The sequence below is a fragment of the Bos javanicus genome, chromosome 7 (genome assembly GCF_032452875.1).
Source record: "Bos javanicus breed banteng chromosome 7, ARS-OSU_banteng_1.0, whole genome shotgun sequence".
NCBI classification, from domain to species: Eukaryota; Metazoa; Chordata; class Mammalia; order Artiodactyla; family Bovidae; genus Bos; species Bos javanicus.
Window position 1 is genome coordinate 56,742,470 of NC_083874.1, and position 19,302 is coordinate 56,761,771.

A 19,302-nucleotide genomic window follows, 5' to 3' on the forward strand; every position below is an offset into this window, starting at 1 on the left:
CTTTTCCAAGGAGTCAGTTCTTCGCATCAGGTAGCCAAAGTATTGGAGTTTCAGCTTTAGCATCAGTCCTTCCAGTGAATATTCAGGACTGATTTCCTTTAGGACTGACTGGTTGGGTCTCCTTGCAGTCCAAGGGACTCTCAAGAGTCTTTTTCAACACCACAATTTAAAAGCATCAATTCTTCAGCGTTCAGCTTTCTTTACAGTCCAGCTCTCACATCCATACATGACTACTGGAAAAACCATAGCTTTGACTAGACGGACCTTTGTCAGCAAAGTAATGTCTCTGCTTTCTAATAAGCTGTCTAGGTTGGTCATAGCTTTTCTTCCAAGGAGCAAGCACCTTTTAATTTCATGGCTGCAGTCATCATCTGCAGTGATTTTGAGTGTAGCAGTGTGTGCAGGAGACCTTTTGAAGGAAGTCGCCATTATCTTTATTACCTCCACCATAGTTTGATCTCAAGTCAAACAACAGAGAGGGAACAGAGCCCTGCCCATCAACAGAAAATTGGATTAAAGATTTACTGAGAATGGTCCCGCCCATCAGAACAAGACCCAGTTTCCCCCACAGTTAGTCTCTCCCATCAGGAAGCTTCCATAAGCCTCTTATCCTTATGGACAGAATGAAAACCACAATCACAGAAAACTAATCAAACTAATCCAGGGATCAAACCCAGGTCTCCCACATTGCAGGTGAATTCTTTACCAGCTGAGCCACAAGAGAAGCCCAAGAATATTAGAGTGGGTAGCCTATCCCTTCTCCAGGAGATCTTCCCAACCCAGGAATCAAACCAGGGTCTCCTGCATTGCAGGTGGATTCTTTACCAAATGAGCTATCAGGGAAGCCCCCATATGGACCACAGCCTTGTCTAACTCAATGCAACTATGAGCCTTCGTATAGGGCCACCCAAGACAGATGACTCATTGTGGAGAGTTCTGACAAAATGTGGTCTACTGGAGAAGGGAATGGCAAACCACTTCAGTATTCTTGACTTGAGAACTCCATGAACAGTATAAAAAGGCAAAAAGATATGACACTGAAAGATGAACTCCCCAAGTCGGTAGGTGCCCAGTATGCTACTGGAGATCAGTGGAGAAATAACTCCAGAAAGAATGAAGAGATGGAGCCAAAGCGAAAACAATACCCAGTTGTGGATGCGACTGGTGATGAAAGTAAAGTCTGATGCTGTAAAGAGCAGTATTGCATAGGAACCTGGAATGTTAGATCCATGAATCAAGGTAAATCAGAAGTGGTCAAAGAGGAGATGGCAAGAATGAACATCAACATTTTAGGAATCAGTGACCTAAAAGGGACTGGAATGGGTGAATATAATTTAATTCCTGCTTTAGGACCCCTGATAACTCAGGAAGGAGGCAGGAGGGACCAAGAGAAAGAAGGCTGGCATGTTCCGGGTGCCTTATAGATATTTGATTCAGGGGGAAGGAAGAAATGCCATGTCCACTGACTCACAGTGGCTGGAGATAAAGAAGGCACATGTGGGTCTGTGCCCTTCCAGCTCTCTTCCCAGAAGCAGGAGAGGCCTGAGACAGAAGACTTCAGGGAAAGAGGAGAGAGATACATGACAGAAGTCGCAGGACAGAAGAGACTTTTTGAAATTGGAAGATAATTGCTTTACATTGGAGATGTTTAGCTATAGAACCAATAATAAGAACCTTCCTTGCACTGGTTCTCCTTTATTCCTCAGGTTCTCTCACCTCCCTATTCTCCTCTATAGCACTCCAACTTCTAGTTATATACATAATTGTTTACTTAAGTTTGATCGTTGTTTCCCCCTACAACTAGACAACACCTGGCATAGTTGGCACTCAAAAATACTTAAGGGACTTCCCTGGTGGCCCGTTGGCTAAGACTCTGTGCTCCCAATACAAGGAGCCCGGGTTCAATCCCTGGTCAGGAAACTGGATCCCACATGCTGCAACTAAGGGTTTGCATGTCGCAACTACAAGTTCACAAGCCACAGCTGAAAGATTCCATGTGCCACAACTAAGAGCTGGTGTAACCAAAGAAAGATTTTTAAAAAATACTTATTGATGTCCATCAGCAGATGAACGGATAAGAAAGCTGTGGTACATATACACAATGGAATATTACTCAGCCATTAAAAAAAATACATTTGAATCAGTTCTAATGAGGGGGATGAAACTGGAGCCTATTATACAGAGTGAAGTAAGCCAGAAAGAAAAACACCAATACAGTATACTAACGCATATATATGGAATTTAGAAAGATGGTAACAATAACCCTGTGTACAAGACAGCAAAAGAGACACTGATGTATAGAACAGTCTTTTGGACTCTGTGGGAGAGGGAGAGGGTGGGAAGATTTGGGAGAATGGCATTGAAGTATGTGTAATATCATATGTGAAACGAGTCGCCAGTCCAGGTTTGATGCATGATACTGGATGCTTGGGGCTGGTGCACTGGGATGACCCAGAGGGATGGTATGGGGAGAGAGGAGGGAGGAGGGTTCAGGATGGGGAACACATGTATACCTGTGGCAGATTCATTTTGATATATGGCAAAACCAATACAATATTATAAAGTTAAATAAAATAAAAACAAAAAAAAAAGAAAAATACTTATTGAAAGAAAGAGTGAGATGTAGGGCTGGAAAAGTCAGTCCAGAAGGTATAACAGCAAGTTCATTACTCTCCTCTCCTCCTTTGGGCAAAAAATATCTAAGCAATTCTATTTTAATACTTCTTATTTGCTAAGAATTTTACTAAGTATTCTGTGTAATTTATCTCATTAGGCTTCTCAGCAAACCCATGAGAAAGTGTGTTCAGGGTCCCCAAGAATCCCCAGGATTCAGTGATTCCCTAGATGAGCTCACAGAACTGAGCAAATCTGTTATACGTAGCCCACCAGGCTCCTCTGTCCGTGGGATTTCCCAGGCAAGAATACTGGAGTGGGTGGCCATTCCCTTCTCCAGGGGAATCTTCCCGATCAGGGATCGAACCTGGGTCTCCCGCATTGCAGTCAGATTCTTTTCCATCTAAGCCATCAGAGAACCGCCTTATATGCAGTTACGATTTATTACAGTGAAAGGATACAGACTAAAGTCAGAAACAAAAAGAAAAGAAAAGCACAAAGAATAGAATGCGGGAGAGACCTGGCACAGCTTTTAGTCATCCTCTCCCAGATGAGTTTCACAGACAGCACTTATTTCTCCCTGTAACAGTGCATGAGCACACACATGAAGCATTGCCAACCAAGGAAGCGTGCCCAAGACTCAATGTCCAGGGTTCTTACTGGGGGTCAGTCAGGAAGGTGTGACTGGCTTCCCATGCAGCTGGCCTTAGTCTCTAGCCCCTCCAAGGGTCACGTTTTTACTGCATAACCCAGCCTCTCCCCAACATAAATTGCATTGCTCACTTAGTCTGCTATGTCCCAAGGCTCCAAGCAAACAGTTCTTCTCATCAGGCAGGATTTTCTAGCAGCTTAGAGGTTATGTCTCAGGTGAATGGGCCAAATCTTCCACTAGAATCTGCACAGTTTGGCTAACACAGATTTTCCGAGTTTACTGCACAAAGAAGTGTTAGTATTAGCCCGAGTTTATGAATGATCCATACTAAGAATCAAGAAGGCTAAGTGATTTGGCCACAGTTACCAAAACCAGAATGTAAACCAACATCTTCCTTCGCTTTAACATCTGTGTTCTATTGCACCCTAGTACCATTCCCTGAACAAGTAAAATTCTCTACGATAAAAAGAAATTCTTATAGTATGTCTCATAAGCCTGGCCTCAGATAGGAATGTCCAGATTCAGACCATCTGGTGATCTCAGGCTCCCAGAAACAGATGGTCTGGGACTTATCAAGGCCAGCCAGATATGATGTTGTTGAGTGAGTGCTGGGAGGGTGGGGGTCTCCCTCCTCACCAGAGATACATGAGCACAAGGGCCAGCCAGCACTTTCTAAAATATACTCCATTGCCTCCACTATCTGCTCCAAAAGGATTGTCACCATGAGGGAAGGAGGCAGGATGGCTCAGTTGGCCAAGAAAGCAACTAGGAAGTGAGGACCCAGGCCAGTCAGCTTGACTCTTTGCCTCATGAGCAGAGTGAAGTCACAGGCGAAGTTATGTTTGCTTTACCCAGCATTCCCCAGGCATATCCTGCCAATCTTGCAAAGTGGTTCAGATGGCAACACAAAGTCACATTAGCGGAGTGGAGCTTCTGAGAAGCCTGCCAGTAACAAGCCTGTATGAGTTTGTTCAACTCAGTGATTCCTGAGCCTATTTGAGTATGGAACCCTTTCTGAGTATGTGTAGCACTAAATTGTTAAAATTCAGGGCAATTTGGAAAATAGGACCCCAACTCTCCTTGTTTTTTTTATTTTCTAGCTCATGCCAATAGATCTTTCAAGTAATTATTATCAGTCATAATTAGTAATCTAATATGCATTCTTTTCCTCCAAGAATGGCAATTCCTGGATGTTTCTGGATTAATTCACAAATGCATTCATTCACCAAGCATTTATTAAACACCTGCTTGTGTCCAGGCCTCAGAGATAGAATTTAAGAGGTGTTTCAGACATGAACCCTAAATTATCTGGTAGGGAATTCATAGCCTGGTGACTGATAACTTGAGCCAAAGGCCAGAATGTTTTCTCTTGGCTCCATTCTCCCGTGATGGGCCACCTTGTGACCAGCAAAAGGAGGTAAGCAGTTAAGTCAGCATGTTGGCTTTGGCCCCACCCAATGCCAGGAGTAGAGAACCAGGCCAGCCTCTTTCTAAACAAGTGGGGAGTGCCATTCATGCATGGTAAACAGCTCGTTACCCAGGAGCAGGCTGAAAGTTCACTGCAGCAAAGCTTTTTCCCTTGTCTGGATCACTATGATGGTTCCATTCAATTTGGGCTCCTTTTCTCTTACCCTGTTATCATTCCACCTGCCTCCTTTATTTTCCAATTGGAAATAAGCTCAGAGCTTGTTGGCAGATAGACCTGCTGCTGTTTTTGAATTCTGCCATTTGGTTATTTCTCTGTTTTGCAGTTTTACTGTCTATGGGGTTATAATATGTATTAATCAAGACTTTTTCAGTTTCAGGGTCAGAAAACAATTCCAGGTAATTTCAATAATAAACAGTGCATTGGGAATATCATCTCATTTAACTGTGTATCCTTCAGGCATAGCTGGATGTAGACATTCAAATTTTATTGCCAAGGTTCTGTCCATCAATACCTATTATAGTTACCTATGTATCTTATGGTATCGCTAGTTCTTGTGCCTTCTGCACCTTCATTCAGGAAGGTGTGTCTGGTGTCTGGGAAATATCATCACTGGTAGTCCAAGGCTCACCACCTCCAGGCTCATGATCCAAAAGAAACACTCTCTTCTTGGGTGTCTATATATCACACATCAAAGAAGATTCTAACTGACCCAATTTGGAGCACATGCCTGCTCTGTACCTGCATTATACCAGGAGGATTTGGGCACTCTGTTACTGAGCCAAACTTGGGTCCACTCACCCACACGGTAAAACCAATCTACTGACATCAGTTGTGGTGAGGAAAGTGCAGCATTAATTGCGGAACACCAAGCAGGGAGAATGGGTGGCTAATGCTCAAAAGACCCAAACTCCCCAAAGGATTTCAGGGAAGGGATTTTAAAGGCAAGATGAAGGAGAGGGTTGCAGGATGCCTGATCAGCTCATGGATATTTTTCTGGTGGTTGGTGGAGAGGTAACTGGGTGGTATTTAGCGAGTTAACAGCGTCAACCTTTTGGTTTTGACTGGTCTGGGTTCTACATGTATGTGGTCATCACTTTTTTCACCTGATGGGGATTTTAGTATCTATAAAACAACTCAAGGACACGGCTCAGAATATTATCTATCATCCTTGATGAGAAACGAAAGGTCCTTGACTTTGTATTATGACTAAACTATTTATTGTGTCTTACTTGGCTGTTCTTGTTTCTGCATTTTCTCATCTTAAATTTGTTTTCTGAAACTCAGGGAAGCCTTAGGAGGCTAAAACTTTTTTCATATAAACAAAAAGCAGAGGACATGGCACTGGATAGGGGTTAGTTCTGTCCCCAGAAAGGCCCCCATGGGGCCTTGCTCAGTTTATTAGTGGCCAGCCTGGGCCACATACCCATGTGTATGTGGTGTGACCAGAGTGAATGACATGCCTCTGAGAAGATGGATCCAAACAGGTGGATCCTCAGAGAAGGGACACCTGCCATTTTACTAGTAACACACATAAATACTGCAACATAATTTTACCATGAATATCTCTGCATGCCCCTGTGTCCTTATTTCAGTGTCCTGTGCTTTATCTTCCCTCAAAAGATGGCCCTCAAGGCGTTCAGACCCTGCTGAGGTGACAGACCAATAGACCGGCACATTGACTTACTAAGTCTTTTGAATCTCAGAAAAGGATAGCTTGTTGGCCACACACTCAGCCTTCCATTGGATTGTCTGGGTCTTTGAAAAGCACCAGGAAAAACATTTGGTTATGACCTGACTCTGAAACCTCCACACTCACTTTATCCTCATCTCCCCTCCCACCTGCACCTGTCAAGACAGAAAACAGTCAGGGTAGTAAAAGCTGTTTCCAGCAATACACCGGGTGATGGCTGCTGTGGAACTTGGAGTCATTTTCCCTTGAGAGAACCTTTGAGGACCAGATAGAATCAACCAGCTCAGTCTCTTCAGGTGCTTAACTTTTACATGAGGGCTCTGGAGTTCAATAATTCATGCTAATGCTATCAGCAGCAAGCAAATCACATTCAAACTCTGTTCAGATTTTGATTATAAAACAACACCCCAAATGAATTTTATGATGGATAACATACTAGGTGATTTCAGGAGGATGAAACAGAACTCAGGCTTTGAGGTCAAATGAACGGAAGTCAGTCTCAGGGCCGCTGGTCATTGGCTGTGTGACTTTGCCTCAACGTTGAACAGCTCAGAACTTCTGTTTCTTCATTGATAAAATTAAGATAAAACTATTTCACAGGATTTGAGATCATATGAATGAGCTAGTACATGGAAAATGCAATTATTGTTGTTGTTTAGTCGCTAAGTCATGTCTGACTCTATTGCAACCCCATGGATGGTAGGTTACCTGCCAAGCTCCTCTGTCCATGGGATTTTCCAGGCAAGAATGCTAGAGTGGGTTGCCATTTCCTTCTCCAGGGGATCTTCCCAACCCAGGGATCAAACCCACATCTCCTATGTCTCCTACACCGCAGGTAGACTCTATCACTGAGCCACCTGGGAAGCCCACAGTAGGACAATAAGACAAATTTCTATGGCTTGCCACAACCACAACAAGTGATTTCCTTCCCCTCTTCAGATTCTGTCTCTTTCTTCTTCCCCATCCCCACCCCCACCTCCACCACCTTTACAATGTAGAAGCCAATGTTTCCTATAAGTATGAATGTAGAACTGAGAATAAAAGGGGACAATGAAGAGAAAAGGTGATGGAAAATATTTTCATGTTAAAAGTAGAATTTACAATCTGCTTCCACAATCCTTTATCTCTACTGAAGGGAGATGGAGATAAGATGGTGATGGTCAGACAATTAGTACTATCTCAGGGTTTCAAAGTTTATGTCTCTTCAAAGAGATTTAAGCAGTTTGTGCAGTTTTAGTTTAATATTCTTGCCCGGTGGTCATTAAAATATGTAAGCCACTTGTATGGGAATGTCTTCCAGAAAAGAAAGGAAAAAAGCAACTTGGCCATTTACAACACCTGCGTTGAATCTCCATTGCTCCTATTTTAGTTAGAATAAAATGTAACTCAGACCAGAGGCTGAGTTGGATGAAGGGGAAAGTGCCATAAAAATGCAGCTAAACAGTTCATGAACTTAGGCAAATTTTTAACTTCTCTGATCCCCAGTTTTCTAATCACAGATGGTGAGAATTAAATAAAAGATATTGTGGAGTGCTTAGCACAGTATCTGGTACATAGGAAGAAACGCTGAATAAATATTAGATATTGATATCATCCTATTATGCAAAGTCAAAAGGGCTTAAATTCTTTTTTCCCCTAATTTTTCATTCCTCCTTCCTTTGCTTTCCTTTCCTTTTATGAATCAAAAATGACAGTGTATTAGGCAAGATGGAAGTTCATTTAGCTTTCAGATAAAAATTGGGATGTAAAGTAATCCAGGACTTGCCTAGCAGCTCTACAATGCAGACTACTTCCCCCCCTTTTTAGGTGAGACTTTCATCCTCATTGTTCAAGATGGCAGCTGGAGCTCCAGCAATCATGTCCACATTCCCCATAACAAAATGGAGGAAAGGAAAAGAAAGTCAGTCCTTCTCAGTAAGGACATTTCCTAAAATGTACTTATATCCTTTTGGCCAGATGTAGCTGCTGGTTGAGTTCAGTTCAGTCACTCAGTCATGTCCGAGTCTTTGCGACCCCATGGACTGCAGCGTGCCAGGTTTCTGTGTCCATCTCCAATTCCCAGAGCTTGCTCAAACTCAAGTCCATCGAGTCGGTGATGCCATCCAACCATCTTATCCTCTGTCGTCCCCTTCTCCTCCTGTCTTCAGTCTTTCCCAGCATTAGGGTCTTTTCCAGTGAGTCAGTTCTTCGAATCAAGTGGCCAAAGTATTGGAGTTTCAGCTTCAGCAGAGGCTGGTAAATGTGACCTGTGTGTGCCAAATGCTGATGTACCCAGAAAAATGTGATTTATATTACAACATAAAACTGAGAGAAGGCATAGAGACTGACAACTATTACTCCCTGATATAGCTCACCCTGGGAGTCTAACAGATTTAGATCATTCCCCAGAAATCCTCCACTCTCATTCTGCTTCCACCTGCTTACTTCTCATGTAAGGGAACAGCTTCTCCAAAAGGTAGTTCCATGGTTTGTTAGTCCTACTTAGCTTGGCTTATTTTCTTCCTAAATTCCTCCCATACCTTCCTAAATTCCTCCCATACCTTTCATTCATTCCCCCAGCTTCATTCATTTCCTTTTCACCATCCAATTTTAATAGACAACACAATTACTCCATTGTATAAAAGGTAGAAAACACAGCAAAGCACTTAGGGGAACTTTTTAAAAAAATATTCAAAAATCTCACCATTTAGAAATAACCACTTTTCAAATGTTAGTGTACAGCCATCTAGCATTTTCCTCAGGTGAATATATATAAATATATATATATATATATTTATAAAGAAAGTCTAGTGTACATAACTGTTTTTAATCTCTTCTGTTATACTTAACAATATGAGTAACTCTCAATGTTGTTAATTATAGATCAACATCATCAGCTTTAATGATTGCAGGGTTTTCCATTGTATGGGTGTATCATAATTTATTCAACTGATTCTGTTTATACACAACACTGTGTTAAACCTCCTAGTACAAACATCTTGGCTTATTTGTCCACCAGATGAGTGTGTTCCCGTGGTTGTCTAACTCCCCAGGGACCAGCAGAAACACACTGGTCTGCCATCCCATTAGCAATATGGTGCTGTTCAGGTCTTATCTCGATCCCTAAGCTGTTTACAGTTCATTTTTAAATGAACATTGAAGACTCAGAAGGTCCTTGAAGAACTGAATTAATGTCTCCTTACCTCCCCCTCATAAATAGCAAGTCTGTCCCCAGCCGAGGGGCTACTCCACCCAATGACTGAGGAAAACACAAAATACAATACAATTGCAGGTGACACTGAAGGGCTTTCTATAAAACCCAAGTTACTAGAACTTTCCATTTGTCAAACTGACTTCAAGCAAGACCAGAGTGAGACCGTTTCTCTGTGGAGAAACCAGTTTCAATTAGGGGAAAAAAATGCATTTGACTGAAATAATTGTTTAGACTGACAACTGATTTGACAAATAACAATTCTTTAGCTGATCTTTTTTAAGTGATGACTGATTTCTGACTGTTAATTTGTCTTAGTTGTGCTTGCTAAAGATACAAACACACACGGGGTTTTCAGTTTCTAGACAAGGCTGAAGACAAATTATGGTGTATCCCTCTCACATAGCACTTTCTATTTTCAGGGAGTTTTCACCTCAGTTTTCTTCCCATTAACACTGAGGAGTAGGTAGAACTGATATCATTAGCCCTGCATTACAGATGATCATTCTAAGAGGTGTCATCTATTGAGCACATTCTATGCAAAATATGAAACAAAACCCAAATGCATCATTAATATTCTTTAGTCCTCACAGCAACTCTAATAAGGCAGGTATTGTTATCACTTCATCTTATAAGTGAACATGGTTTAAGAAAGATGAAATAACTTGACTGTAGTCACACAAGAGCAAAGAGGTGAAGCCAGAATTCAAAATCAGTATTCCTAGCAAGAATCACGGTCTTACTCAAGTTCCCGTAGTTGCAGAGTCAAGTCCAAAGTCCTGCTCCCTGCATAGTGATTAAGAACAGGGTCTCTAAAATCAGATTGTCTGAGTTCAAGCCCCATATCGCCATTTCCCAGCTGTACTACCTTAAGTGAGTTACTACACCCCTCTGTGCCTCAGTCACTCCACCTTAGAAACGGGGATAATGCTGTCTGTCTCAAAGGTTAAACAAGGTAATCCACCTATGGCACTTAGTGCATGGAAAATACTTTGTAATTAGTAACTAATGTGACCCCCTTGATTCCTCCAGCCTCTAGGCCATACATATTTTCTTGATCTGTGTCGCTCCAGGTGCCTCGAGCAAAGGCCCTATGCAACTACCGAGGGCAGAATCCCGGTGACCTGAGGTTTAATAAGGGAGATGTCATCCTCCTCCGAAGACAGCTGGATGAGAACTGGTACCAGGGGGAAATTAATGGAGTCAGTGGAGTCTTCCCAGCCAGCTCCGTGGAGGTCATCAAGCAGCTGCCCCAGCCACCCCCACTGTGCCGGGCCCTCTATAACTTTGACCTTCGTGACAAGGACAGGAGTGAGAACCAGGACTGCCTGACCTTCCTCAAGGTGAGATTCTGGGCAGCCACCAAAGTCACCAGTGATCACATAAAGGCTGTGGCAGAACTTAAGTTGTTTGTTTAATATTTGTTGATTTTTTTTTAAATTACATTTTATACAGGCTTCCCTCGTAGCTCAGTGGTAGAGAATCCACCTGCCAATGCAGGAGACGCAGGTTTGATCCCTAGCTTAGGAAGATCTCCTGAAGGAGGAAATGGCAACCCACTCCAGTATTCTTGCCTGGAGATTTCCATGGACAGAGGAACCTGGTGGACTGCAGTCCACACAGTCTGAAAGAGTCAGACACAATTTAGTGACCAAACAACAATGAACAACGTGTGCTTATATATGTTATGCGTATGTATACTTCAAACGATATGGAGGTGGTCACCAGAGAAATCTAACAGGAGTTTGATGGAGGTTCTCAAACATTTGTATTGCAGTTATGAAACTAAGTATCCATATACTCATTCATTCATTCTGCAGTCACTTTTGACCACCTATTCTTTTCAGACACTGGGGAGATAGCATGAACAAGTCACAGCATCTGTGCTTGGGCAGAGTAATGGGAGAAACAGATGGTTAGACAGAAAATTGTAAACATAGTTTAATAGCATGCTATATAGAACTACAGATCTTACCTCTTCATTGAGTGTCTGTAAGGATATTCTTGCTGACCAAGTTTACTACTGCTTGTTTACAACACTATTTTGTCTGTAGACATTGCATTCAAAACACTCCAAACAGCAACTACTGAAGCCTGCATGCCTAGAGCCTGTGCTCCTCAACATCAGAAGCCACTGCAATGAGAAGCCCGCACACCACAACAATGACCCTCACTCTCGGCAACTAGAGAAACTCCTTGTGTAGCAACAAAGACCCATCACAACCATAGATAAATAAGTAACTTTTTAAAAACCACTCCAAACACACACAATAACATAATTATATCTTTACACATAAATAACCTCTTACAAGATATACTTTCCAAGGACATCAGTTACCCTATGATTTTTTTTACCTCTCTTTTTTATTGGCTGATTCTTCACCATTTGTAAGCAACAAGTCTGCTAAAGTCTAGACTATAGCCATCCCTGTATATTTGGGGTGAGGGGGTAGATCCAGGACACACTGAATCCTGAGGATGCAGAGTCCGTGGATTCAGAGGGTCAACTGTACTCTATCTAAGTCTCGAATTTGAGCAACCTCCAGGAGGTAGTGAGGACAGGGAAGTCTGGTATGCTGCAGTCCATGGGGCTACAAAGAGTTAGCAACGTAGCAACTGAGCAACAACAAAATTCAGTATTTATTATTCCCTAAACATTCAAATTTTCTCATAGAAACCAAAGTTGGGGTAATTTTTATTCTTTGCAACTTAAGTCAAATACAAGTGCAAGTAGCACTGCTACTCAGTTCAGGAAAAGTCTTTTGTTTTATAAAATATTTTTATTCCATCACTCCCTGAAATGAGATTTGCTTCAGATTCCCTCAGACCAGATAACTTCACTGTCCTCCATATTATGAAATACTGATCTTTCCCCTAAAGAATACCATTCAGTAGCCGACCTGCACATTTTATACTTTGGCTACAGCCAGAGGACAGCAGTTCAATTCCACAAGCATTTATTGAGTATTTACTTTATCCCTGGCATTAGACACTGAGCTCTGGGGACACAGCCAGAGGAAGACATAGACAGGGAGCATATCTGCTTTTGTGTCCCCTCTCTGGGAATTTGCAAACCAGGACACTTACCCAAGAACTTGTTCATTCACTGAATTCATCCATGTACCAGGCTGTCTATGCAGATACAGTGAAGAGTCATTGTCCATATCTTCAAGGAGCCAGCAGTCTAGTGGAAGGAGCAAACACATAAATGGGAAGTTATGACAAAGGACTCAGAAGAGAGGATTTGTTCCCTCCTAGGAGATTATCAGGGCTTCCCCAATGGCTCATCGATAAAGAATCTGTCTGCCAATTCAGGAGACACTGGTTCGATCCTTGGGTCGGGAAGATCCCTTGGAGGAGGAAATGGTAGCCCACTCCAGTATTCTTGCCCAGAAAATCCAATGAACAGAGAGCCTGTTGGGCTATAGTTCATAGAATCACAGAGTCTGACATGACTGAGCACAGCACAGTGGCAGAAGGCTATCATAGACTGAGACTTCACTAGGAAATCTCATGGTCTTCCTAAATGCAGCATGTCTAAAAAAAACTCAAGATCTTTTCTCCCAAAGCTATTCTGTCTCAGTAAATTTTCCTATTTATTCACACGTGCATTAATTCATTTACCCATGCATGCATTCAAGAAATACTGATTGTTTAAAAATTGTGAATCACTGTGTTGTACACCTGAAACTTTTATATTGCACATCAACTATACCTCAATAAAAGAAATAATAAAAACTGATTGGTTGACTGCTAAAAGGAAGCCACTGTATAAGGTCCTGAGGACAAAAATGATCAAAATAGATCCAGGCCCTACAGACATAGAGTTTATGGTCTGATGGGATAGACAGACATTATAGCAATCATAACGTAAACATGTGTAACTGCAGATTATAATAAGGACAAAGAAATCTAAGAAACGGTATAATGCCGTAATGAATTTAGATTTAGATTCATCTACATTACTAAGGGACAAAGAGAGATCAGTGGATGAATATTCAGATTTAGATAGATGAATATTCAGACTTAGATCGATGAACAGGTGTGGACATGGAAAGATGTTCCTGACATGATATTAAGGGAAAAAAACAACGTATCCTATATGACTTCATTTGAATTAATACAAAAGAAGCCAAATGAATATACATGCTAGAGTCAGAGTGGAGGTCACCTCTTGCTAGGTGTCAGAGAAAAGCACAAGAGCCATCTAGGTGCTGGAAATATTCATCTCTCTTGCTCCAGATGGGGGCTTTGTGAATATATTCAATTTTAAAACTTCATCAAGCTTTACATCTAAAATATTTATGCTTTATTGTATGCCTGTATACATGTTTTTGAAAAAGTTTTTAAAATTTTAGTTTCTAATTTTTATATTAAATATAAAATATACTATAATTTCATATATTTATTTATATATATTTTATCTTCATATAAAAGAACCTGGGGAAAAAACATGTTAACCAAGAGGTTAACACTGATTGTATCTATATTGTGATAGAATTCTTTGTTTTGCCTATTTACGTTTCCAAATGTTTCTACAAATCTCCATATAACCTTTGATAATAAAAACTTGAATAAAGAGCCATTTTATGTTTGATACATTAAAAATGGAACACGTTCTGAAAAGTGCTCAAAATCAGAATACAATGCATCCTTCCTTTTGCTAAGTCTGTCTCCCTATGTCTTCCATGTTGATTTCTCATCAGATTAATTCAAATGAAAAGCCCTGATTCTGCAGGTGATGGAAAATTAGAGATATTTCCAAGTTTTCTTAATGGATTTCTTTGATACTCCAGATTTCTACTCCTCTTTTGGTCTTAGTGACCCAAATACTGCCCTTAATGGAGAAAAGAGTATTTTAGCAGAGAGATTTTGTAAATAGATTATGAAAGAGTTACCTTACTTGCACCTTACACCATCTGAGATTCCAAGTTGATCTCCATGAAAAGCTTTCCCTCCCAGAAAACTGAGAGTAAATGTTAACCAGGAGACTTTCTCTCTTTCAGGATGATATCATCACTGTGATCAGCCGAGTGGATGAGAACTGGGCAGAAGGCAAGTTGGGAGATAAAGTCGGTATCTTCCCAATCTTGTTTGTAGAGGTACGTGACTATCAAATCTACATCTGATGCAAGGTTAGAATTATACCTGGACTACAGTGATGCCTGAGAGCAATTTCTATTTGATATGAGGCTTATTTCAGAACTAACTAAAGTCTTGAAAGAAAAGATGCTAGTCCATAATACCCATTTCTGAACTTCTCTGGTGGTTCAGTGGTTAAGACTCCATGATTCCAATGCAGGGGGCACAGGTTTGATCCCTGGTCCAGGAACTAGTGTCCCATATGCCATGCTGTGAGGCCAAAAACAATTTTTTTATTACAAAATACCCATTTCTGGCAAGAGTGTGGGAATATAGGCCTTTTCATTCTGCTGATGGGAGTACAAATCACTGTCATCTCTCATCTCCAGACTCAAATTCTTATCAAGGATATGGAAAAGGGACATCTCCTGTGAGTCATGAATTCCACACCTGAGAGTTGATTATAAGAAAATAATAAAACAGATGTGCTAAGAAGTATGTACAAAATGTGCAAAAATGTTTATCATAGCATTGTGCAAGTGGTAAAAAGTCAGAATAAGGATTTAGTTTTTTTTTAATTATGGTGATGGAAAAATACAAGCCCATTAAAAAAAATGTTAAAAGGTAATACTCAATATCAGGGAGTATCTGGTATTATGGAAAGATGTTTGTGATTATTTTTCAGTTCAGTTAGTTCAGTAGCTCAGTCGTGTCCAACTCTTTGCAGCCCTATGGACTGCAATACACCAGGCTTCCCTGTCCATCACCAACTCCCAGAGCTTGCTCAAACTCATATCCATTGACTAGGTGATGCCATCCAACCATCTCATCTTCTGTTGTCCCCTTCTCCTCCTGCCTTCAATCTTTCCCAGCATCAGGGACTTTTCCAAGGAGTCAGTTCTTTGCAGCAGGTGACCAAAGTATTGGAGCTTCAGCTTCAGCATCAGCCCTTCCAATGAATATTCAGAACTGATTTCCTTTAGGATGGACTGATTGGATCTCCTTGCAGCCCAAGGGACTCTCAAGAGTCTTCTCCAACACCACAGTTCAAAAGCATCAATTCTTCGGTGCTCAGATTTCTTTACGTCCAATTCTCACATCCATACCTGACCACTGGAAAAACCATAGCTTTGATTAGACGGACCTTTGTCAGCAAAATAATGTCTCTGCTTTTTAATATGCTGTCTAGGTTTGTCATAGAAGAAACCAAGGAGCAAGTATCTTTTAATTTCATGGTTGCAGTCACCATCTGCAGTAATTTTGGAGCCCAAGAAAATAAAGTCTGTCACTGTTTCCATTGTTTCTCCATCTATTTGCCATGAAGTGATGGGACTGGATGCCATGATCTTCGTTTTCTGAATGTTGAGCTTTAAGCCAACTTTTCAGTCTCCTCTTTCACTTTCATTAAGAGGCTCTTCAGTTCTTCTTCACTTTCTGCCATAAGGGTGGTGTCATCTGCATATCTGAGGTTATTGATATTTCTCTCAGAAATCTTGATTCCAGCTTTATCCAGTCCAACATTTCACATGATGTACTCTGCATATAAGTTAAATAAGCAAGGTGACATTATATAGCCTTGACGTACTCCGTTCCCAGTTTGGAACCAGTCCATTTTTCCATGTACGGTTCTAACTGTTACTTCTTGACCTATGTACAGACTTCTCAGGAGGCAGGTAAAGTGGTCTGGTATTCTCATCTCTTTAAAAATTTTCCAGTTTGTTGTGGTCCATACAGTCAAAGGCTTTGGCATAGTTAGTGAAGCAGAAGTAGATGCTTTTCTGGAACTCTCTTGCTTTTTTGATGATCCAGCAGATGTTGGCAATTTGATCTCTGGTTCCTCTGCCATTTCTAAATCCAGCTTGAACATCTGGAAGTTCTTGGTTCATGTACTGTTGAAGCCTGGCTTGGAGAATTTTGAGCATTACTTTGCTAGCATGTGAGATTAGTGCAATTGTGTGGTAGATTGAACTTTCTTTGGCATTGCCTTTCTTTGGGATTGGAATGAAAACTGACCTTTTCCAGTCCTGTGGCCACTGCTGAGGTTCCAAATTTGCTGGCATATTGAGTGCAGCACTTTAATAGCATCATCTTTTAGGATTTGAAATAGCTCAGCTGGAATTCCATCACCTCCACTAGCTTTGTTCGTAGTGATGCTTCCTAAGGCCCACTTGACTCCACACTCCAGGATGTCTGGCTCTAGGTGAGTGATTCCACCATCATGATTATCTGGGTCATGAAGATCTTTTTTGTTTAGTTCTTCTGTGTATTCTTGCCACCTCTTCCTAATATCTTCTGCTTCTGTAGACCCATATCATTTCTCTCCTTTATTGTGCCCATCTTTGCATGAAATGTTCCCTTGGCATCTCTCATTTTCTTGAAGAGATCTCTAGTCTTTCCCATTCTATCATTTTCCTCTATTTCTTTACACGGATCACTTAGGATTGTTAACTAAAATAAATTTTAATGCCTGTAGAATTTCAGATTTAGTAAATGAAGTTCTAGAGTTCTGTTTCTCAACAATGTGACTGTGACTATAATTAATGTTAACAAATTGTATACTTAAAGATGATGATTATGGTAAATTTGCTATGTATTTTTTTCACCACAATTTTTAAAAAACAAAGTAACTGCATGAAAGTAGCTTTATAAATGTGTGTGTGTGTGTGTGCATAAATGGATAAAGGACTGGAAGAATATGTACCAAGATATTAACAGTGGTGATCACCAGATGGTGCGATTCTAAATGATTTTCATTTTCTTCTCCCACCCTGTATTTTGTAAATCTTCAGAAATTAGCACATATTACTTCTATTTTTTTAAATCTACTTTAAAAGAAAGAAAGAACACCTGTTAGGTTATCTCCCTGTTTCTCCAGATAATATATCATCTATAGCCTCTAACCCTCTAGCTGTCAGCCTCACCCCAGCTTGAAGCAGGTTATCACAAATTTTAAAGGGAGACTTCATTGTTTAACTACATTTGTTGAGTGCTTACCAAGCACAAAGCTTTAAAAGTGAGCAGTGCCAAGCTATAAAAGAACTAAAAGGTGTACTCTTGGCCCTTTAGGAGGGTGGGGTGAAACAAAACAGAGGCAGAGTTGCAGAGAAGGGACCAGTATTTCCATATGAAGAGCCAGAGCAGGTTGTGAAGTGAGTGCCCAGAACACAGCCCAGTTGTTGAGGTTCCCTCTATGCCACCCCCTACTCAATCTGTATGGAAGGAAGGAAAGATGGAAGGGAGGGAAAGAGGAAGGGCCCAGAGAGGCTGGGCCTCCTACTCTCACCACCAAATGATAGTGCTTTTTCTCCTGTTGAAGCCCCATCCAGGTATACCCACCCAGTTCTCTACTTGTTCAATTTCACTCATTTTATGAGACTCAGCTAGAAACCTATTTTTCCATAAAATTCCAGTAACTAGTTGGAACATTCAGCTGTCTCTTTCTTCTCTGAACACCTACCTGATGAGTATGTGGATTGTACTTCACAGGCTAGCCCAACACAGAGCAGATACTTTGTTTAAAAAAATAATTTTAGCTTCACAAGCAAATGAATGAAAAAATATTTGGGAAGTGTTCCAACTGACTGGGGAAAAAAACTCAGAGAACCATCCTTTCAACATGACCTCGTCCCTCATCCTAAATATATATTCAATCATTCAACTAATTTTTCACTGAATGCCTGCCATGCCAGGTCTTGTGCTAAGTTCTAGTGATACAAGTCAGATATGGGTCCCTAATTTCAAGGACTCTAAGGTGAGACATTAATAAGTAATTATAAGTGTGATGAATGATGCAAAATGTGAAGGAGAGGGAATTACTGGGGGGAGGAAGGTATGATGTGCAACTTACTTGAGTAGGGTGTTGGCAGATGCCTTGTAAGCCAAGATCTGACAAATGATTAGGAGTTGTTTAGATAAGAATGGAGGGAAAAGAGTTTTGGGGACTGGAGGTAATATGTGCAAATGTCCTGCAGGATAAGGAAGTGTATTAGCCTCCAAAGAACCAAAAAATACTAGAGCTGGAGCTTAGAGAGTGAGAGAGAGACAGGAAAACAAAGCCAGGGAAACAAATGGGAACCAGACCAGAGGGGACCCTGTAAACCTTCCTGCATTAGTCAGGATGAGCCAAGTTATGCCATGGTAATAAACAGCCCCCGTATCTCAGTGGCTTCACAAGAAAAATTATATCCAATCCATATCACTTGCTCACCACACAATGGTGAGAGGCGGTGCTCACATAGTCATTGAGGAACCCTGCAGGATGAGCAGGGCCATCTTAAAGCTATGCCAGCTGGAACACATGGACTTCCTAGGTTTCATGGCAGGGGAAGAGTAAAAAAGAGAGAGTTGTATACCAGCGAAAGCCTCAGCTCTGTGACATTTGTCACTCCTACTCATAGTTCATTGGCCTGAACGAGTCACATAGTCCCTTCTGTCCTGAAACCAGCTGAGAAGTATAGGGGACCACATGGAATATTTGCTGAGTATTCCTGCCATATCGTAAGAAGTTTGAACTTGACCTAGAAATCAGTGGACATGACTGAAATATTTAAAATGAGGCAGTGACTCCATCAGATTTGGGTTTCTTTTTTGATTATTATTTTTACTTCTTGGCTGTGCTGGGCCTTCGGTGCTGCACATGGGCTTTC

The 19,302-nt window shown here is 41.1% G+C and overlaps 1 protein-coding gene across 3 annotated transcripts in view; it reads left to right on the forward strand.

Annotated features, from left to right (window-relative positions):
• Positions 1 to 19,302, forward strand: part of SH3RF2 (SH3 domain containing ring finger 2) — a 148,638-nt gene that overhangs the window by 54,862 nt on the left and 74,474 nt on the right. For all 3 annotated transcript variants that reach the window (XM_061423862.1, XM_061423863.1, XM_061423864.1), the window contains 2 exons: positions 10,648 to 10,917; positions 14,581 to 14,676. In XM_061423862.1, coding sequence (XP_061279846.1) covers positions 10,648 to 10,917; positions 14,581 to 14,676 — 366 coding nt within the window. The remainder of the gene's footprint in view (positions 1 to 10,647; positions 10,918 to 14,580; positions 14,677 to 19,302) is intronic.